This window comes from Glycine soja, chromosome 10, assembly GCF_004193775.1.
Source record: "Glycine soja cultivar W05 chromosome 10, ASM419377v2, whole genome shotgun sequence".
NCBI classification, from domain to species: Eukaryota; Viridiplantae; Streptophyta; class Magnoliopsida; order Fabales; family Fabaceae; genus Glycine; species Glycine soja.
In genome coordinates this window covers 50116702-50139816 of record NC_041011.1, presented here as the reverse complement: position 1 = coordinate 50139816, position 23115 = coordinate 50116702, and the positions used below count along the sequence as shown (strand labels likewise).

Here is a 23115-nt window from a genome sequence, read left to right as displayed (position 1 = left end):
AAAATGACGATCGACAAGATTTTTTGTTCTTAGAAATTAACTAAAAATGGCAATGGATTTTTAAAAATTATATCTCTTAAAAGTTAAAATATAAGGAACGGACATTTTTTCTGCATTTCATCATGTTAAAAAAGAGTATTCTCAACGGGGCTTTGGATCAAAAAGGAATTTCAACAACCACATGAGATGTTGCCTTTCATCATATCATATCATCGTACAACGAAGCTTTTACAAGAACTGATGACTGATCAATGCAACAATTGAGTCATTACAGATGCTTTTTTATTTATTTAAACTCGTTGAATTTTGATTACAAGTAAGCAAAACTTAGTTATGGCATGCCGCCCAAATCATAATTGATAATTCTACAAACAAAGATTGTAAGCTCTACACAATACATACAAAATCGTACATCAACCTCCCATACTGTGGAACGGGCAAGGGCGCAAATCATCAGAATCATCCTTGTTGGCATGGTCACTAGATGCTAGTAAGTTGATCTGCAAAAAGTAAACAAAAATTCAAATTTGAGAAAACTTATCTCTTGCTTGGTAAATCTTTCATCCCTCTCATTTTGAATCTTTCAATGTGAAAGGCATAATAATTAATAAGAATGAAATTTTTTTCTTGCGTTTCGACAGAATGAAAATCCATCGAAATTGAGAGGGATGAAAGACTCAACTGTTGGATTAATAAGAATATGGTAGCACTTTTTACTACATGCCTCTGAAAAAAAAGGAGAAAAACTCAACTGTTGGATTAATAATATATTTCTATTACATCTGGATATGATACGCATTTTAATTTTAAATATGGTAGCACTTTTTACCAATTAATGTTAAAGGTAGCAAAAAAAAAAAAAACTCAGAGAATCCTTCTATTCTAAAACAAATTTTTTGTTGAAATATTTTAAGGTAAAAAAAAGCAATAAGATTGTAAAATATTTAGAGTTCCAGAAAATGAAACTCGGTAAGTTAAATTCGTAATGTAGCTTATTGTCTCCATTTTCTTCCCGGATTTGGGAGTAATCCGAAATAATGGATCCAACTACCTCAATTTTATTTTTCTTCTTTTTCTAGTCACACTCCAGATAAGCAAAAAAAAAAAAAACTGAGAGAACAATGAACATATCATTGAGATTGTCGTGCTATAGAATAATGCATGTAAAAAAATATGGCACAACCTTGACAATTTTAGACTTGGAGCCTGGCCGCATGTAAGCTGCTAACACGCTCATATTGAAATCCTGTACACAACATCATTTAAAAGAAACAAGGAGAACTCAAATTAAAAAAACACCGTGGTACTCAATCCTATTCATAATATCAAAGGAAAAAGAATAGAAATACATGATGCAAAAGAATTGAGTTGCTCGTAAAGATAAAAATTTAAAATAATTGTTTCCTCCCTTTCGGAAAAGCATTTCCCACCTAGACAATCACTTTTAATCATGTTGAAGTTCACACCAAGAAGGCGGGAAATTATTGGGGTTGTCACCAATCTCCACATTTTTGCATCAGAAGTAATTTGCATGTATAAATTACTCAAATCAGCAATTTCAATTTTCATACCGTGAATGGATTTTTAGAAACAGAAAACTTTAAGTCATTTTACAAATGATTATTGAGAAAACTCAGAAACGACACATGTAGAAGGGTCACACATATAGGTGGTTGTCGCAATATCAGGCATGTCAAAATAACTGTCATAACTCTCAACATCATAAGTAACTGTAAGGTATCTTTAGTTAGGAAAACAAAAATCCACAGTAAGAAATTTGATATAAAAGCTACTTTTGAAGAAAAATGTAGTCGAAATTTATTAAGAAAATGTAAAACGAAAAAAAAGCAAAAAAAATTCATAAAATATCCAAAAAGGATAGTGAGATACATTTAACTATAAAGAAGCCACACAGTGGTCATAACTTACTCGGAAAGGATCCCCCCTCAAAGATTGAACAAACACGGAACTTCCTAAGTTTCTTCCCTGCATAGAAGCACACAAGTAATTTTAGTACAATGATTCAATAAAATGAAAACACAATAATCAGATATTAGTTATTCATGTTCCTTTTTCAGATGGCTTTTGAGACACTACTTGTTTGAAAGAAAAAATATGGGAGGGAATATAAACAGACAGGTAAGTTAGGAAAGTGTAGCTTCAAAAAATGGCGCAGTCTTATCATGTAAGTGCATGTTTATAATAGCTTAATTTTAGATTATTTTTTTTGGCAGCTTTCTAAGAGAGCTTTTCAAAATAGCAATCATTTTGCCAAAAAAAAAATGCTATAGATTTCTACCCTACCCCAACCCCCTGTAAATGTAAAACTCTTTATCCTCCATTTTTTGGATGTATAACACACACCAAATATATGATTGATTTACCTCAAGGGATATATCTCTCAAGCGCCTCCCTGTTTGAGCACAGCAAATACGGATATGTTCATCACAACTACCACTTATGATGTAGTCCCTCCCATTCATGTAATAAGAACGGGTGTAATTTTGAGAACTTTCAGTGGGAGCTATATCAAAAACTAAGTGAAGCCTGCCATCAACAGCCAGATATTGTCTAACCTGTATAAACTTACATGTCAGTCTGGACAACAACAATGTGGTCTTGAGATAAAATTTTACAAAGAGAAAGACAGGCCTGTACTGAATCAATTTAAGTTAATGTACTATATAGATAACAAAAATCTAATGGAAACTGTTACTAGTTTTAAAGCTGAACCAGATTTCACATTGTTGCAAGGCCTACTCTACTGAGTGACCAGTAACTTCTAACAAATCACACTACTATATGACCACTGACCATTCCTATATAAATAGCAAAATATTGCACTTCACATAAAGTGATCAGTAACTAATCACACTACTGAGTAAAAATTACCACCTCATTATCTACCGCCGAAGCAAGAATATATTCATCATCTGGAGAAAAACAAACCATCACATTTCCTCTGGAACTTGAAACAGTGAAGCAAGGGTGTATTGGTTTTTGTCTCAAGTCCCACATCTTGACATCGTGATCAAATGATGAAGTGGCAAAAATTGACGGGGAATGATTAGCAAACTTGACTACATTAATATGCCCACGATGCATATCTGTGAACACTTGTAAGCGCTTCCCGCTGTTGATGTCATATAAAGCAACATTTCTTGAGTAACCACTTGCAAGAAATAGTTCATCCATAGAGTTAACATGAACAGATGTCAACTGGTCGAATTCATCAAAGGTAACACAACCAAAATTCCCATGTAAGCCAGTAACTTTTCTTGGTATGTGGTAGATGTCATACAATTTCAAGGAACCATTGTCTGATCCTGCTATAAGCTGACATGCAACAAGACGAAATGAAAAGAATCAGAGATTGCTGTCCAAACAAAAATCACTGAAGGAGTAAATGCTCTAAAAGTCTAAAACTAACAATGCAGAATGAGATACTTTACTGAATTAATGCCTTTGATAAATAATCTTACAGCCATTTTGGTAACGGTAACTAAATACCAATTATCTTAATAACTGGCAAGGCTGTACTAGAAATGGAATAGAAAATCACAAAATATCAAATCTCTCTTGTTATGTATGAAAAACAACAGATTCTGTAAAGGCTAATGTAGTATTCTGGGACAATCACCTCAATTATTGCCAGTAATATATATGTTGCTGCTAGTATCCACCAGATAACTTAATAACCATACCAAGTATAATCTACAAAGTTGTTTTTTATGCAATAAACGCATACCTTAGAGGGATATTTTTTGAGCCAACAGAGACCCAAAACACTATTCATTGCTCCAAGTGACGGGATATAACTCACAATATGTTCAGTCTCATGGTTGATGACAACTACTTCACCATCTAAAGTTCCAAAGACCATCAAACTGGAGTCAGATGGATGGTACTCAAACTGCCTTGGATGAAAGCCCTTGTCCAATTCACATCCTACGAAAGAAAGGGGATGCAAAATAGGCCAAGTTGAAGAACCCAATTTAGCAGCAGAAAGAGACCTAGAATAAAAATATTGGGACTTTCCAGAAGGATATGATAGCCTATGCTTAGAAGATTGCACCTTATTGTGGACTGATTTTATTTCTCTCTTCTGTAAGATACTTACAACACTCTCTTTGTGCTTCCATTTATATGGAAGATATTCAAAATATTGAGAAAATATTCCGGTAGCCCTTTCCTTGTCAATCTTTCTGATTGGCATATTATCTAAATTTTTTAGATTTGGCAATGAAGCTATCATGAACTCTCTGTAATGCTTCTCATAGCATATTGGTGATGCATGACGAGACATATACTTCATAGAAACATCAGCATTAGAGTCTGTAAAAGCAGCTTGCAAGGACTCTTCTCCATCTTCATTCTGCAATGTGAACCACTAAAATATGTCTTTTATGCAATTCAATATTAAGCATTTCATTTATGTTTTCCTCAAAGCATGCATATTATAATTACAATCCAACAAATACAGTCATTTACTAAACTTCCAAAATACTATATGACCATGAAAACAAACTGGAAATTGGAAACAGAAAGCCAATATACTTTTAATTAATATGATTATTTCAGTATCCAAGCTATAATTATTACCACAACCAAATAGCATTCTACACAATACCTAAAGAAATATTGAATGCAAGCTGATGCCATAACCTCACGAGCCTGAGCTTGTAATAACTGATTACTTTAGAACCCAAACTATTATCTTTTTTGCAAACTGATAGCATACTATTTACAATCACTTGCAACAATGAAAAACATCTTAGTAAGCAAGGGGGATTTGCCACTATTGTTCTATTATTTAGACCACTCTAAGTCTCTTAGCACTTTGTTTAGATAAACGGAAGAAAGAAATACGGGAGATAGAAGTGGAGTTGAAATGAAGGAGAAAAAATATGTTATTTGGATGGATAGTAATATGAAACAATAAAATAGAGAAATTTACCTCCACATATGTGGACGAGAGGCAAAGAGAGTGAAAAAGTGAATAAATTGTATTAGATAACCTTTTTGTCTATATAATTTTTTATTTAACCAAAAAATGATAATCTCAATTCTTTTACAAAATTTTTTATTTTTTATAAAAAAATATTATCTTATAAAATCTCGTAGTAAAACAAGACAATGCTGAAATTAAAAAATAAATAAACCCCTCTCCCACACAAATCTCTCCATGCAGGGAGATTAGTTTTTTTGTGTGGGCCTCACCCAAAAAAAAAGTTCTCCTTCATTATTTTTATCACAATACAAACTCAAAAAGTGATTTATTTCTATCCCATCCCTCTATTTCTTTCTCTCTAATTCATCCAAAACAAAGAGTGTGAAGGAAATCTACTAGAAGGGAGAAAGCGGCCAAGTTGACTACCTCATTCTGACGAGGCACTTCTGAACTCCACCCAGGAAAAACATCTGACAACCAGTATTTATGATGACGACTAGTAAAGTCAACTTCACTATCATCTGAAGAATCCTCAACCATGCTTTGAACATCATGATTTATAACTTCTTCATCAAAGGAATAAAAATTTCTTAGAGGATCTTCAGCATTAAAGTTAGGATCTGTCAGTTCTGTTGTATAAGTGTAGGGCTCACCAATAAAAGGAACACTATCAAGCAGGCTAAAATCAGCAGTGTCATCAGACTTACCACTGGATGAGATAAAAGATGTCACAGCATCATTGCAATACTGCCAATATTGAAACCTTAATTCAATCAACGAAGGAAGCTTAGAGAGAGCTGCAACAGTTGTCCAAAGATTTGTAATCCGTGTATCACACATTGAGAGGCGCATTAGGTTGGGCATACAATTAAAACAGTCTTCCTGGAAACTGGTAAGAGAAGAACTGAAATCAAGATTTAGGGTGTGTATATGCATAAACTCCCCCATAAAGTTCAGCTTCCGAAAACGTGAACACCTCAATGTCAAAACTTGGCATGCCAAACCCCGTTGTGAAATATCCCTAATGATAAGATTCAACAATAGTTATGAAAAGGAAAATTTGCAACGAAAATCTAACACACCAGAAAGTGCTAAACCATGAAAGGCCAGTTCTCCCAATAATGAATTAACCATTTAGACTTTTAGGCAAACATAAGCCAATATTGGTATATATCATCAATAGAAACGACGCACCTCATGCAATTTATGTTAATTGGCTACTAACCTACTGCCAATGCCAAAGGTAATCCTTAGTGAGAAAAGAGCCAGTATCAGGATAATAATGTCACACCCATTGAATGAAAATACATGGCACAAATTTTTATCAAATCACTTGAAAACCTAACTACCATATTCAGTAGCATGAAGATTGTTGATTGTTTGGAATTGCCAGAATTCCAAAGGCTAGAAATTGCAAATTACCATTTCAAATTCGTTAAGGTGAAAACAAAGGTGAGTAAGAATCAGAAATTATGTCATTTATTCAAAGATAATTCATCGTAAACATTGTAATATACCGTAAGAAGTCTTTTCCAAATGACGGATCCTGTAGATGGACTACTCGAAGCTTTTGATTAATAGCACGCATCAGTGATAATGCATATTCTCCATTTAATACACATGATGATTCATTACGTACATCAACAGCCTCTATTTCAGAAGCGTCAAAGTTCATGCACAAGTCAAAAAGTGGAGCAATATCAGCATCCTTTAGGTCATCAATTAAAATCTCCAGGCTGCACAGCTCATGGTTGGACTTTTTTACCTCAGCCTGCGAGATCATGGTCAGGTTTAGATTCTTACCCCTCATAAATAAAATAAAGTCGAAAATGGAATACAGTCACTGCCCCCTACATGGGGAGAGTAAACACATGGAGAAATGGAGTAATATATATAGACTGTTCTATATACAGGGCCGACTACTATGAGAACACTTAGGTATTGTAAAAAATGAGAGCTATAAATTTGGATCATGTGTGGATGGTCAAGATTATAAGTTAGTCAGTAGTCACATAACCACATAAAAAATTCATGTGCATTTTCATTTTAATCTTGACCATTCAAATATGATCTAATGTTATATATTTATTGTTCTCATTTCTCACAATAACCAAAAGTAGCTCCCATATGTGTGTGTGTGCGTCTTGTCCCTAGTTACTACACTAACCAGGACAAGGGCAAAGTTGCATATATTTGAATATAACAAAGATGATGAAATAGCTTGCATTACTCTAGCGGCAAAGTTTGTGATGGAAATAAACAACAGACCTTGAAAAGGCTTGACAAAATAGAAGAATTAGGAAAAACGTCATGTCTCCTGCAAGAATCAATATACCTAGAACCAAAACCAATATTAGCTTAATTAGAATGAAATCAATAATGCAGAAAGGCAAACAATGATTTCATTAGCAATTGCGGAAACTATCAATGAATTTAAGCAGGCATGCTGTGAATAGGCTTCTAGCTTGTTTCCCATTGTTATTCTTTTACAACCCAAAAATAGTGATCAACAAGACAATGCAAAGGGAGAAACAGTGATAATTCAGTAAATTTTAAAAAGAAACTCCCATAATTTCCCCCGAAAAGAGCGAATTCGGTTCTAGAAGATCAAGTTCCTGATTCCAACAAGCAACGGCCAATTGAATGGAAATTAAGAGCGTAGGACTGAAACTAACCAGCAGCCACAATTTACATAACCAAAAGCAATCCGAAAATAACAGAAAATTAAATAAGACAAACAGTGCATTTTGATATAGAGTTGATGGAGTGTACCTGTCTTCCAAGGTTTCGATATCGATGACCATGGTGATCGCACAAAGTGATTGCAAACCAAAATAGATAAGAGTATGTATGTCACAATGCAAATTGCAAACCACAGTCTAAGTCTGATTCAAACAGTTATCTCTTCCTGTCTCTCTTTTTTTTCACCAGTTTTTCTTCGCATCCTATGGCTATTGAATCTTCATTTCTTCTTCTTCTTCTTTCAGTTGCTGTTTTTTCTTATTTGGGCCTGTAAATGGGTCTTATTTTGGGATTTGTTCAACCCCAATTTCTAGAAATGTTCAAAAACACTATTAAGCCCAATTGAAAATGAAGACAACTTAGTTGCACACTTGCACGCGCACGATGCACGTGTTCAAAATTCATTTGCCAAAAACTATGAAATAGGATTATTTCGGTAGCATATTTATAATTTCTATAATTTCAACAAAGTATTTATAACATTTTAAATAATTAAATGCATCAAATTAAAAAATAATAATTTAACTTCAACTATTCAAGGTTTAAAGAAAGATTCATATGCTATAAAAATTACTAACTAAATTTTAATCCAAATAATATATAAAAAATAAAAAAACATTTATTATAAAAATAAATTTTGAAAACTAAATTATATGTGCGTGTAGTGCAGGAAAGGGTTTAAATCCCTGAGTTTCAACCTGATATCTGTTTCTATAAAGTAGGAAAAATTCAAACCCAAACTCAGTTAAAATAAGTTTTTCGTCAAAGTTAATTAGAATTCATAGAAGTCAAACAAATTATCCGCAAATTCAAGATTTAATTTTCATGTCTAATCATTTTTTCAGATATAATTTCGATGGGATTAGTAGGAGAAGAATTAGTTTCCCGGGGTGATTATGTTTTGTCATATTAGGGTCGACACTTTTTTTAAATAAAAAAAAAAGGCATTGTAAGTTTTAATATTATCTTTTTTTAAGTAGTAAAAAAAGTTATCTTGTTTTATATTTGAAACTAATTCTGCTCATGGTTTTTAAGTACACGAGTGAAGGACAAGGTCAACTTAAATTCAACAATAGAATATGAGAAATTATGTGAAAATGGTTTCAAAATGTCAAATAAAACAGCAATAGTAGCCGTTGATAATTTTTTATTCTTTTCTTCTCAGTAAGTCTTCTTAACAATATATTATTATATAAATATAAATATTTTACAAAAAAAAAATATTATTAATTAAAAGTTAAGCTAAGGTACAAAAATATATCAAGTTACCATGCTTTTATTTCTCCTAGTCCTAGCTATCATTGAATGTGATATTAAAACTTTCAAATCTAAATACCAAATCTGCCACTCTAAACCCAATCCCGTTGGCCCCTCACTTTGGTCATGCATCAGATTTGACAGCTACACAACTTGGAAAAAAAAATGAAAAAAAGAGAGAAGAAAAAGTTGACCACCTCCTCCCACTTTTTAAATGGGATCTTTTCTTCTGGCTCTCTCATGCTCTTCCTCTTCCTCCAAGATTAGTTGTAAAGCTGAGCCCACCACTGATCACACACACCCATCAAGAAGATGAAGACCCAGTTTTGTTTATACGTTCTTATACTACGTTACATCAACCTTCTCTTGTACTAGAAAAAAAAATATTGGTTAGTAAGAAATAAATTCACATGCTAAAAAGAACTTAAGTTTGATTTTTTTTATCGATGTGAAAATTTAAGAGCCCTTAGATCTAACTTACTTAAACTTTTTAAGTGAGAAAAAAAAATGAAGCTCCTCTTCTCATCCCCTATTATGTCATGATATTTTTCTTCATGACCCTAAACCTGCGTTGCACGTGCTGTGGCGCGTAAAGAGGAAGGTTGCTGGCAAGACCAATGAAAATAGCATATGGTTTGGGTCCCAAATAGAAGAGACTCTACTTTAATATGTTCCCGGCTGATTCATATATAAATTATTACGCTACACTAAGACATATAGTATATAATAGCACACTGCAAAATAGAAGCAGAACATGGATTCTTTTTGCTGTTCTAGTCAAAACAAAGAAACATAGTTGCAACAAAATGGGAAAGAATATTTCAACATGGCAGTTAGAAAGAACTAAGTAGCAGCCATCACATTAGGAATTGAGTGACAACATGCATTTGAAAAAGGAAAAAGAAAAAGAATGTAACCAGTGACTACTAGCATGTGGAACAAGTCTTTTAATTTCAGGACATTTATTAGTGGTAACTAGTAGTAGTCTAGTACTGAGAAACCTCCCTTACAAGATACCTTGGGAAAAATCCCCATTAACTAACCAGCTTAGATCCTGTTACAAGGACATAATCATACCCATTGAATTCAAACTTCACGTGCACTTCTTCAACATGTTTTACTTATATAATTATGAGTATATGAGATGTGTGTGTAATTTAAACCATTAAAAAAATCACAAGAGGGGTAAATATTATTTTTATTTCCTTACTTACAAAAGAATGTACAAATGAAATTAAATGTGTAACTTGCATATATAATATCTGTCACGCATTCTACAAAAGTTTTACTAGTTATTTTGAGAAGTCAATTAATGGCCAACAATGGTTGGTTAAAGCAAGCCTCATTGTACTAATTCCATGCATATATTCCACCGACATAATTAGGCGCCTCGAACCTATATGATGTTATTGTCACAAAACTCACGGGAGTAAGCTTTCAATTAATTATAAACTCCAAGATCTTGTGGTAGATAGTTATTTAAGTCAGCAGTTGAAGTCTTTGAAAAGAGTACAGAAAGTTAATCAAGTTATTACACCCGTCAAATTACAATTAATAATCATATGTCTACGCTGGACTCACTTGGATCACTTATGTTTTATGTACATTCTAATTGATAGTGACAATATTTGAGGGTTTTAGATAAGCTTATGTGGAAACTGGAAACTATATATTAATGCAGCTTTACAAGTAGGAGGGTGCAACATCAAATCCAACTGAAGGGGGACTGGGAAAAGAAAAATGTTATGTCGATCTCCTACTTTTTGAAAGTAATAAACAAAAAATATATAGAAGATGAAGAAGGAAAAGGTTGTTGGGAAGAGAATACCTTTGTCGATAAGGAACAACAATTTTGTCTACTGCAGACATAAAAATGAGATTGGCCCACTAATTAGTAATCATTTCATTTAGTTGTAATTCTGGAGGCCCACGCCTTTATGATACTCCAAGTTTGAAGATCATGCAAACGCCAGTGATAGTGAATCAATATATATATGAGGTGCATCTGAAAGAGTTTGTATATATATATACAGTTTTTTTATATTCATAAAATGCTTTATAGTTTTTTCTACTTATAATATTTATAAAAAAAAAATATTAACATGAATTATTTTTAACTTATTTTAATAAAATTTACAATTTAGTTTATGATATTAGTTTTTTTTGGTCTACACTAAAATTATTTTTTTACTAAAAATAATTATATTCGAGTTTGATAGAGCTTTGGGTGGCAAAACTTATCTCCCTCCAAGTATTTAGTTAATGATATAAGCTCTATTGCAATAAAAATTATTTTAAAAAATAATTAAATTATTTAGATAAAAGCACCTGCCGGTAACTTCTTATTTGGGGTCAGTTGGTGAGCATGTTAGCAAAATAGGGGTTCCGATACTTTCTGACTTTCTGTTTTTGGATGATGGGGCAACTCTCTGAATCATAACTGATATTTAATTATGTGAAAAAAAGTGATATTTGATTAAACTAACTGGCCCTACTACTGAAGAGTAACATATATAGAAAAGAGAACAGCAATTAAAATCCAAAAGTGCACCTCAGGAACCATAGCAGATGCTAATTGATACACAACAGAATCTCATCATGAATTCCTTATATATGTTTTTTTTGGTAGAGATTCTTCATATATGTTTAAATTTGAGTAAATATATAAATTGGATCAAGAACTATTATTATTAATTATCAGTTTTTTCTTATGTTATTTAAGTTATATTCAAGATTACAAACCCCAGTTGAAAATTATAGTGTAATACTTAAAACCTTGTAGAATTTAAGTCCAGTTAAAAAAAATTCAGAGACATGTCATAGCCATGCCCGCCAAAATTGACAGAGACTATCTTAAACTAAAATTTATTTTTACAAATTACAAGCCTTATTTGCTCGAACGAGGAAGTAGAAACAAATATATATATATATATATATATATATATATGAGAGAAAATTATTTTATATAAGAATAATATTAAATATGTACCGTATAATCAAATGATTAAGATTAAAATTTAATATTATGTGATTATTTAAAAAAGTATTTGAATTTTTAATATTAAATTCTAATCCTTTCCATCTATATTTTTTTGGAATCAAACAATATCTTTTTGGGAATTAAAAATAGGCAAAGAAAGGCAGAGGTGTATGCAGAGGCTTTTGGTTTATAAAGAATCTTAAGATTAAGATTTTGGTGGGAGATTTTCTTAGCCTCTTATTAGTTGGATCATGGATGCACCGAAAAGGGATAAAGTTAAAACGCGTTTATTTGGGCCCCAACGGAATAGAAAACAATGCTTAACTGTTCATTGTTCTTCTTTTCCGTCGTAGTAGTATATAACTAATCCTTCTAGTTCTGATACTCAATGATACACCTGGCCGTTCGGTCCAGTCTACGAATACAATCTCTATTCAAACATTTATACTCTACAAAATACATGTTCTGTTTGATTTTTATTTTTTAATAAAAAAAAAACTTCTTTAGCTTTCAAAATTCGTGTAAAGACCAACTTAATTCCATTTTATCCAAACATGTTTTGTTTTCAAATACAAAGATTGAAGTTACTTCGGATGATTTTTCTTCTTTTTTTAAAAAAGAAATAAACTTACTTTATTTCATCAAAGATAATTTAGTGTACTTGGAAGCGAATATAATCATAATCATGAATGCCGACATGATATTTTGGTGCCCTAACTAGTTTAGTTTGTAGGTCCCAAGATTTGCTTGTCTTTTAGAAAAACTCACCGTAAAATTATGAATATTAGACCAAAATATATAGTTTACAATTTGCTAAAATGAGAGAGAAATTTGAGAGACCTTTCTTTCCTGAATCTATATGTTTCGTTACCAATTTACAGTCAGTTGCAAATACCACATTGTGGAGGTGTAGTGACTGGATCCATTCTAAACTTTTTTGGCATTGCAAATACTTCAGCTTCATTTGGTTTGATGAACGAACTTGTTCTTGTTTTGATGAAGGTGTCATCGTCATGGTGGAGGCTTCAGTTCACTTTTCTATATACTACTTTTTTTCTTCGATCTTTAACTTTTATAAGAATTAAGTTTCTTAATTTTTAATTTTTTTTTGTATAGGTAGTTGATTTAACTTCTTCTAAAGAAAAGAAAAATTACAAGAAAGAAATGATCAATTTCTAACTTGGTAAATATTTTCAGAAAATATTAAAATCCTACAATTTTCTTTTTATTGGAGGGCAAATCTTTCTATATTTTAACCATTGATTTATGAATAAATAATGTGTTGTATGCTGACAATGTTCAATGTAGTAAATTTAAAATGCAAGAATAGCTAATAAATTTAGTAATAGGCTTTTTTTGTGGAATTTAATAATAGACTGCACTGTAACATAACAAATATTTCGTGGATGACATTAATATATGATCAACTTATTAACTTGCATACAAGGACGAATCCAAGAGAGACAAGCGCGATCTTGATCTCTCTTCCTTAAGATCATATATATATATATATATATATGAGGGGGAAAAATTAAAATAAAAGAAAATATGTAAGAAAAATATGTTTTTAAGTTGATATTTACTTAATTTTTTTCTAATAATAAATTATATCTTTAATTTTATCCATAAAATAAATAATAAATATTTTTAAAACTTATTATTTATTAAATTTAACTATTTAAATAATTTTGTAAAAAAATTTCAGCCCCTTTTATACTGGATTTGTTCCTCCTTGTACAGTAAATAACCTTCTTAAAAGTCCTAGTAAAGCAAATAGTGTAATTTTTTATACAAATAATATATATAAAAAATTGATGTCTTGTATGAAAGTTGTAGCAATCGATCAAAGAGAATTCTCTAAGGTTCACACGTGCAAAATAATTTATTTAGTAAAAGAATTTATAAAAAAAAAAATGATATCAAAGAGGCACATGAATATGATCTCATCTCAGATAAAAGAGGCGCATCCATGAAGTTCAAAACTCAATGTTTTTCATCTCAGCCCCTTCATTCTTCCACAGCCGGGGTTCATATGTTGATCCACTTTATCATCTTCACTCTTCACTCTTCAGTCTTGATCAAGATCGCAAGAATTAGACACGAATCCACATTATTGATTTCGCAGCAATCGAACAAATCAAGGAAAGCCTTTACCCTGTACATTATGACCAAAGCTTCTATAAACACAAACGACGACCAACACCTGGAACAATTCATAGCATATTGAAGACACACAATTCCAACATTGGCGGTCGTGGATTGAAGAGAAAACTCACACCTCCAATGACGCTGCCGGAGTCGCGGGTTGCTGTGAAAGGCCAACTCTTGGAATTGAATTTCTTCACTAGATACAAACTATCCCACATCTAAAATGCCACATTCGAAATCAATGCGTCACTTCTCTATAAATACAAATTTTCTTTTTAATCTCTCTAATTTTAAATAAAAATTTTATAACCATGAAGATTAAACGAATAATTAACCCAACTTTTGTTCTCTTACCTTTTTCAATTAGACATTTTTAGTGTTTTTTCATAGAGGCATATTTCACATATCATCCTTATAATTAGTCAAGAAATATTATAACCACTTCAAAATATTTTTCATTTTTATTGGTATATTTATTTATTTTTAATTGTTCGTGAGTTTCAATTAAAAAAGTTGTCGTGTCTTATAATTTAAACTAATGCATATTCTCGTGCAACGCACAAGATAAATAATTTGAAGAGTAATATTTTTATTATTTAAAAAAATAAAAATTTGGTAGAATAATAAAAATAAACTATATCCGTAAAAAATAATATCACATTACAATATTTGTTTTCAGTTTGTCATAGTCAAACAACCTTTAATTACAATTATAATACAAATTTCACTTGTTTTTTCAAATCCTCCTCTCTTTACCAGATCTATTTTTCACAATTTCAATGATTTATTTGCATGTAAAGATAAATTTAACAAATTATATATATATATATATATATAAACTAAAACCAACTAAAACAAAATTATTGTCTACGTAAAAAAATAACAAAAAGATCAAGTTGGTCTAACAAAGATATTAATTTAAATAACTAAAGTGAAACTTTTTAAATTTAAGAGACTGAAATTAAACAAAAAAATAAGTTGAGGATCAAATTAAACATCGTTTTTGGTTAAAAAAATATATATTGACATATAGAAATAAAATACATTGACACGAAACAAGATGTAAGTATAAAGACTTACAATAAATATAAACTATTAATATATGTTAACTCTATTATTTATAATATCTTAAAAGTTGTAAAAAAAACTAAATTATAATTTTAATCTTTTTATAATTTTAAATCTACTATTTTGTTTATCGTATTTCTAAATCATTAGTTAACTATATTAATATTATTTTTATGTATCATTAGTTTTGAACTTATTTTTATTTTTCCAATTTATTAAAATTTATAAATTAAAAAATATTTAATATGTAAATGTTTTTATTTTATTTTATATCATTTACGTGTTTTTATTTTGAATAGTCTACATACTTTATTTTTATTTTATCATGATTAAATTTCATAATTTAATATGTAAATTATTTATATTTTTTTAAATTGATTTTAATATACACATTATTTTCATTCTAATTATTTACATAAAATTATTCATAAAAAAGACAATAGAACACTTATTTTATTTAGTTAACTATATTAAAATTATTTTTTTATGTATCATCAATCAAGAGTTATTATTTAAAAAAATTATCAAAATTTATAAATTAAAAAATATTTAATATATAAATATTTTTAATTTTAAATAAATAATTAGGGGGAAATAATTTCTATTAAAATCAACTTTTTAAAAAAATTAAGTATATAATTTACATATTAATTTATGAAATTTAATTATAAATTGATAAAATAAAAATAAAAGTATGTAAACTATTTAAAATAGAAACACATAAATTAAAATTAAAAATATTTATATATTAAATTTTTTTAATTTATAAATTTTGATCATTTTAGAAAAAGTAATACCTCTACATGAAAATTTAGGTTAATATAGTCAACTAAATAAAGTGTGATGAGTTGAATTCCTATTAAAATATTTTTATTTTTTATTTTATTTAATCTTTTTTATATTAATGGATTAAAATTATAAAGAGACAAAACACCATTGTAAGGTTGTTTTGCACAACAATTCTTTATTTTGTGAAGTTTTGCACAACATGTAGTACAATCATCATTCAATTCATTATTTTAAATAATAAAATAATATTTTTTAATGAGTTTTTTTTAAGAAAGTAGCTGAAAATAGGCTAAAACGAAATATTGTGCGAGTTTTTGAAGAAAGTAGAATGTAGAATAAACAATAACATGTAGTAATAAAAAAAAAAAATGAATTCCACGAGGTCTGTACGAAATTAAAGGGAAAAAAAGAAAGAAAAGAAAATATTCAGAAGTTGGAATTGCAACAAACGAAAAAGAGCTACTATATAATAGTATTATTATCACAATCTTTCAGGCTTCCCAAAAAGCAGCAAATACCATTCGCCCGGAAAACCGTACGCCCACTCACTGACTTTTGCAAAACCGTTTTCTGATCTCACATTCATTCTATGAACCTCTTTCTCTCTCTCTCTCCTCTTCCCTAGTCTCTCTTGGAAATGGAAAAGAAGCAGGGTTTCTTCTCCGCCCTCAAAGACGAGGTGGTCCGCGGACTCTCCCCTTCTCGTTCTCGCTCCATCAGCCCCGCCCGAACCCTCTCCCCCATCTCGGCTCTCCTCCGCCGTAAGAAGCGCAGCCCCAGCCCTGACTCCTCCGTCGCCAGATCCGCCAGCCTCCGTCCCTTGGGAGAGACGCTCACCCCTCTCATGGAGGGCCCCGACCCTGACGGAACCGAAAACGGGGATCCTAAGCGAATCGGTTCGGGCCTCGGACACTGGATGAAGGGACAGCTGTCACGTGCCCCCTCCGTGTCCTACAAGAGGTCTGATCTGAGACTCCTCCTCGGCGTCATGGGTGCTCCTCTCGCCCCCGTTCACGTCTCCTCCACCGACCCCTTGCCTCACCTCAGCATCAAAGACACTCCCATTGTAAGCTCTCTCGCACACTTTTTCCCTTTTTCCTCAAACATCCTTTGTTTTTTGCTGTTCTTTACTGTGAAATTAACAACTCTCTGTCTCTTCTTTGGATGCATGTGGCTTGGATTTTTTGGTCATTTTCTTCCTCCTCTCTTAATGTGTCTTTCTCTCTAGCAACTCAGACTATGACTTTTCTGGCAACTTATTTCATGTTTTTTTTGCTGCTTGTCGTGTTTTGATCCCGTGCCAGATTCACTTTGCCATTTCAGTTTTATCTCTTGTTCTCAGTGTTTCGCTCAAAGGGTTAACTTGGGAGAGACTCAGTGAGTCACGTGCCTTCTTTCAATAATTTTTCAAGGTTGCCTACTCAGAGCAATAAATTGATAAAAATAAAAATTAAAAGAATAGGGACCGACCAAAAGCCTGAAAACCCGGTTCTGTGTGTTATGAGATAATTTTAGCTTCCTAACTCAAATTGGTGCATTGCATTCAACTGTTTCGTTGTAAAGGGGGACCAATGGATCATCTTTTTAATAAAGATGCCGTTTATTCTAAACAGTGAATTTCAGTTGATAAGCAAGCTATTATTAACCTTTGTTTTGTTCATGGATGCCCTTGCAGGAAACTTCATCTGCTCAGTACATATTGCAGCAGTATACGGCAGCGTCTGGGGGGCTAAAATTGCAGAACTCCATACGAAATGCTTATGCCATGGGAAAGGTTAGAATGGTGGCTTCCGAATTTGAAACTGCAACTAGGGTAGTGAAGAATCGGAATAGGTGTGCAGAGTCTGGTGGATTTGTGCTCTGGCAGATGGATCCCGACATGTGGTATGTAGAGCTTGCGGTTGGGGGGAGCAAGGTTCATGCTGGCTGTAATGGCAAGCTTGTTTGGAGGCACACACCTTGGCTCGGTGCTCACACGGCAAAGGGGCCTGTGAGGCCTCTGCGCCGTGCACTTCAGGTTGAATCTGTTTTTTGATTTCCCTACTGCACATACATGTGCTGTTTGTTTTTGTTTTAGTGTCTGTTATGTTTACCCTTTCCTCTGTAATTTCTAAGTGTGTGTATTTGTTTGATTAGGGTATTGACCCTAGAACCACTGCCAGTATGTTTGCTGATGCCAAATGCATAGGAGAGAAGAACATCAATGGCGAAGATTGCTTCATCTTGAAGCTTTGTACTGACCCTGAAACATTGAAGGCTCGGAGTGAGGGTCCTGCTGAGATCATAAGGCATGTCTTGTTTGGCTACTTTAGCCAGAAGACTGGACTTCTTGTTCACATTGAGGACTCCCATCTGACCCGGATCCAGTCTAATGGGGGCGATGCAGTTTATTGGGAAACCACAATCAATTCATTCCTTAGTGATTACAAGCCCGTGGAAGGTATAATGATTGCCCACTCTGGGCATTCTGTGGTAACTCTTTTCAGGTTTGGGGAGATGGCCTTGAGCCATACTAAAACAAGAATGGAAGAGGCCTGGACAATCGACGAGGTTGCGTTCAATGTTCAAGGCCTTTCTGTCGACTGCTTCATTCCCCCAGCTGATTTGAGAACAGCTTCAGTCAGTGAAGCTTGCGAACTTCCTCAGGATGAAAGAGCAAAGAACTCACTAGCAGTACATCGGACTAAAGTTGTTGCACTGGAGAAATCACATAACTGCAGCATTGATAGCATGATCTGGAAGATGGAAATCTAACAGATGGGGGTAGGATCAATTCAAGGCAATTGTTAATAGCAGTCACTAGTTTTTGACTACTAACGTTTAGATTTTAGAGTAGGGGTTCAGTTGGTTCTTTGTGGAAGTTTGTGTATGCCTCCATATAGTTCTGTAAATAGAGCATAAAATTTCACGGGTTTTATTCTCAATGCAGAATCCAACTATGGAGTTGGAGCTCGTTTTTCCACTTCGGAATAGAGCAATTGGAGGTTAAAATTTTAGTTTACCTTCCATAAACGAGGGAAGGTGGTGAAGCTTTGGTATAGTGGACCGACCCATTAAACTTTTGTTACTTTAGCAAGTTATGTAAGTGTCGATGGTGGTAATATTAAAGAGTCTACCATCGACCACAGCCAGTTTGGCACTAACAGCTTCTACATGGCGTGGAAGTTCTGTGTTTGAAAAGATCGTTAACGTGGTTTTTTTTTATATAGCCGAGATAATGGAGTAGAGTTACAGGGACAATACTCAATGTACCGAACATCTCTAATATGTTTCCGGTTGTGTTATGATTTTATTTTGTCAGTGCTCCCGATATTGAAATTGTCAGATAATGAATGCTCGTGATGGATGTATGTTACTCTTTACATTATCTTTTGACGGAGTTGCTGTCTGACTTGTAAATAGTAACCATAATTTACTTGTCGACGTTTATTTGCATTTGTCATTACAGAGCATATGGTATTTTGGATATTCTCCCTATTTTGTCTGGGTAATTATGTGTAAAATAAAAACTAAATAGTACCACCAGGTAGAATCATCAAGAGGGTTGGCACAGTAGGGAACAATCTATTTACTAGGAAAATGTTCATGATCTCTAACCCCCCCCCAAAAAAAAATCAAAGAGGTGTTAAACTTTTTTCTTAAAAGTTGTTTTCTCAACGCATTACTCATCAATATGAGTGAATGTGCATCTTATAACCTCCCAAATTATATTGTGAACTTAATTTCAGTGTCTGTAACGGATCATAGGTTAATATACAATTTTTCCCCTCCTCATGGTAGCTGCATGTGTGGAAGCTTCGCTCTTTTTCCGACGGTCTCGGTCAAATGAGAGCATAGGGAAGAAAATAGGAACCTAACGGGGAATATAACAATTTTTTAAAAGTTAACGGAACAGAAGCCAGTGTGAATTCAGAATATAATAAAGTGAATTTGGTTATGTTTCTGATGGCGCGTGTCTGCTAGTGTGAACGTGATTATGGAACGACAAACCACGAGGTTTGGTGCTTCCAATGCCCAAGTGATGCTACCAGCTTCTTTCGCTTTCTTGCTCAATTCTCAGGCAGTCTTTATCATTTTCTTTTGCTTTTTCAGGCACTGTCTTTTACTTCTTTATCCAACTTGAACAATATTCCTAGAGGAGGATTCTCAAAGCAGTCAAGATCAGTTAAGCTTTGTTTTTAATTTTTAGTTTTTATTTATTCCATTTGTATTCCTCTTTTTCTCTTTGGTGATAACTGGTTGAATCTTCTTCTCTACCCTCTACCGTGCATATATTGCATCGGTACGATTGTTTTGCCCACAATAATGGCATGTGATTTGTGTTTTTGATAAGTCTAAAGTAATGTATTAACCTGGAAACCAATCTTCTGAATAAAACTCCTTGAGCTTTCGCTTTCTTTTAGTAAATCGTTTTACTTTTAAGAAAAAGCTCCTTTAAGGATGTACCATCCATTCAACTTTTGCGACTTAAAGATTAAGTACATCATACTAGTATAAATTAAGCATGGGTGTATATGCCCTTACTTCTGTACTTCATAGGAAAACTCGCTTTAAAATACTATTATCCTTATTTTTTAACTCGTACATTCTTACATCTTTGTGGGGGCGTGGTCAAATGTGTACACATTTATGGCCATCACCACCCCATGCTTGCTAAATTAATTATGTGTGGTTAGAAAAACTCTGAATGTGACTCATGGTTGGTTAGATGAGTTTCTAAATTAAACTGGATTTGCACCAACTTATTCCATTACAGAAGTTAAAAAAAAAAAACTAGTTTAATGCAGTCATAGGACAAAGATTGTCACAATTAGGAGAATGCTACAAAAACAAAGTGCTCGATGAGCCTCTTATATTTTCCTTTCTTTAGAATTTAAACTCTGTCCATCCTAATCACACTTGAGTCAAGTCCAGGTAACTTTGTTTTTTTCTCTCATTATTTTACCATTTTAAGATGTGAAAGTAATTAACTCGTTGATATAGACAACGCAACCAAATTTTGTTGAGCTGGTCCCTATAGGGAGGGCGCGTACATTCTAAAACGGTAAATTTGGAAAAGAATAGGCTAATTCTAAGCCTAGTGTATAGTGTTTAGGTACTTGTGTGCACATGGATGAGCATAGCATGATATAAAATAGTATAATAATTGAAAATTTTACATAATTAAGGTTCAAATGAAGTTGAAGGTTGGATTTAATTTTATTATTTTCACCAAGAATATCCCTTAAGTGATCCTCAAAGACTAATTTATTCTGAGACATAAAGATTATTCTAGTAAATTTTGTTTTTCTCAACAAAGTTTGTTTTTTCATACACATTAAGAAGAATTAAACCCTTAATGACATACTTGAAGAATTCCATTATTTTTCGATTATACTCAACCTTGTTGGTAAGGTTGGATTTAAGCAAATTGAGTGTGTATTGGTCCTGCAACCTTGGACCAAACAAGCTTTGTACTACCAAATAGAACAACTACACCTACTCTGCTCGTCAGTAGTAGGACATTCAAGTGTTATTCAATTTATAGTTGTCCTCATCTTCATCGCATAATATAAACTGGTAGATCTGAATTTAGTAGAAAATGTGACATCATGTTCCTTCTACTTACAAGCCTTTCCTTAGTAGTACACCCCTAATCGTCCAGCATTTATGGGCCAAAAAGAACCCAAATATATAGAAATAATTAGTTACAGGATGTGCTGTAGTGAAAGGAAAACCATGGAATTAGCATTACATTTGCAAATTTACAGATTTACCATCTAGCCAGGGTCCTCAAATTAATGGTAAAAACAAGGAGGCGTCGGTTCGGACAGAGTTCTTAGGTTGGTGACAGGGGACTGGCCTTTTGAACCTGACATTATTTTTTGTTGATCTTCATACAGTAAGATCTACCAAATCTTCAAAATTCATTCAGTGGCAAAATTCAAAAACAGAATCATAGATAATAGCGCCTGATTAACATTTGTTTGACTACTTTAAACACTTCTCCTTCCGTGTACGAACAAGCTAGATTCCATGGTTGACTAACATAATTTTTAGTTGGAAAATGTTAATCAATATAATTAAGAAGGTATTGATTAAGAAACTAAAAGAATAAATAAATAAAATCTATAAAATTGTGTTATTTATGATTCTTTTTTATGTTTTTGACTCTTCTATAATTTTTAGAATAAATAATTTTTTTAAAATTTCTGAATTAATATTTTAAGGACATTTATTAGCAAACATCTTGTCTAATTTAATCATGAAAATGAATGGTGGCTTCCTAACAAAACCCAAAATCAAGTCTAAGGCAATTGTGCACAGGATGAGTGTGCAACATAAAATAGTAGTAGAAGTGAAATAGGAGTGTCGGCAGAGACCGCTTGGTATGCACGGAGATGGAGACAAACTTGTTATACTGCAATTGATGCATATTTATGACACTGTCCATGTGGTACCATTGCTTACATCTCTACAGAAAATGAGTATGTCCACTGAAAACATGATATTTCACTCTCAGTAATACTATTTATTTATAGCTCTATAATATGCTATACCCCTATTGCCACCAGGGCAGAGTATAGTTAATGGTTACCATATTCATAAATCATAAGTAACTGGATGCTTTTCACACTATCATTACCTGGTGTTTTAAATTTTAATGTCAATTTGCTAGTTGTAATATAGAAAATTCAGTAACGCAATATATGTCGTGAAATGGGCATTTGCACGTGCACAGTGTGCTCTCATTTATTGTCCACCAAGGGTAAACACACTGTGTTCACATTCTACCTGCACACTATCGTGGCACAATGTAAGGAAGGGAAAAGCATGTGTGACACGATTGAAAAATAATCATTATGTAATTATGACTCAATCTCTAAGTACATTTTAATTTTTGGGTGAAAAAGTATTTTGAAACTAAAAGTATTTTTTACTTAAAAGATCAAAATCTTTATTTTTATTTGTTGGATTCATATTGAAGCACATGTACAATATTTTTAACTTTAATTTAAATATAAATTAAATTAGTTTTATACTAAATAGTATTTATTGGAATATGTGAGCTTCTAAAAACAATTTCTACAATCTTAAATCCAATTTTCGGTGGAGAGATACCTTGAGTTTAAAAAAAAAAATACTACATATATATATGAGGGGATTTGCTCGTTAACTTGCATGGATCATTCTAACATGC

At 32.5% G+C, this 23115-nt stretch overlaps 2 protein-coding genes across 7 annotated transcripts; one reads left to right on the top strand and one right to left on the bottom strand.

Moving 5' to 3' along the window:
* Positions 1-168: 168 nt before the first annotated feature.
* On the bottom strand, positions 169-7950 carry LOC114369166. Of its 6 annotated transcripts, none has more exons than XM_028326354.1 (11): positions 7724-7950; positions 7220-7286; positions 6469-6722; positions 5659-5972; positions 5378-5571; positions 3749-4390; positions 2896-3336; positions 2385-2576; positions 1930-1986; positions 1184-1246; positions 169-500 (listed from the first exon to the last, which is right to left on the bottom strand). In XM_028326354.1, exons 1-11 carry the CDS (start codon positions 7753-7755, stop codon positions 414-416), a joined length of 2343 nt encoding a protein of 780 aa, XP_028182155.1. In that variant the 5' UTR covers positions 7756-7950; the 3' UTR covers positions 169-413. The 6 variants fall into 6 exon arrangements, with proteins under 6 accessions (XP_028182155.1, XP_028182156.1, XP_028182158.1 ...); XM_028326355.1 differs by having other exon boundaries at positions 5378-5550; positions 7724-7949; XM_028326357.1 differs by having other exon boundaries at positions 5378-5517; positions 7724-7949.
* An 8471-nt stretch (positions 7951-16421) lies between these two features.
* On the top strand, positions 16422-19356 carry LOC114372091. The gene is made up of 3 exons (XM_028329488.1): positions 16422-17001; positions 17611-17952; positions 18072-19356. Exons 1-3 carry the CDS (start codon positions 16573-16575, stop codon positions 18687-18689), a joined length of 1389 nt encoding a protein of 462 aa, XP_028185289.1. The 5' UTR covers positions 16422-16572; the 3' UTR covers positions 18690-19356.
* Positions 19357-23115: the final 3759 nt, after the last annotated feature.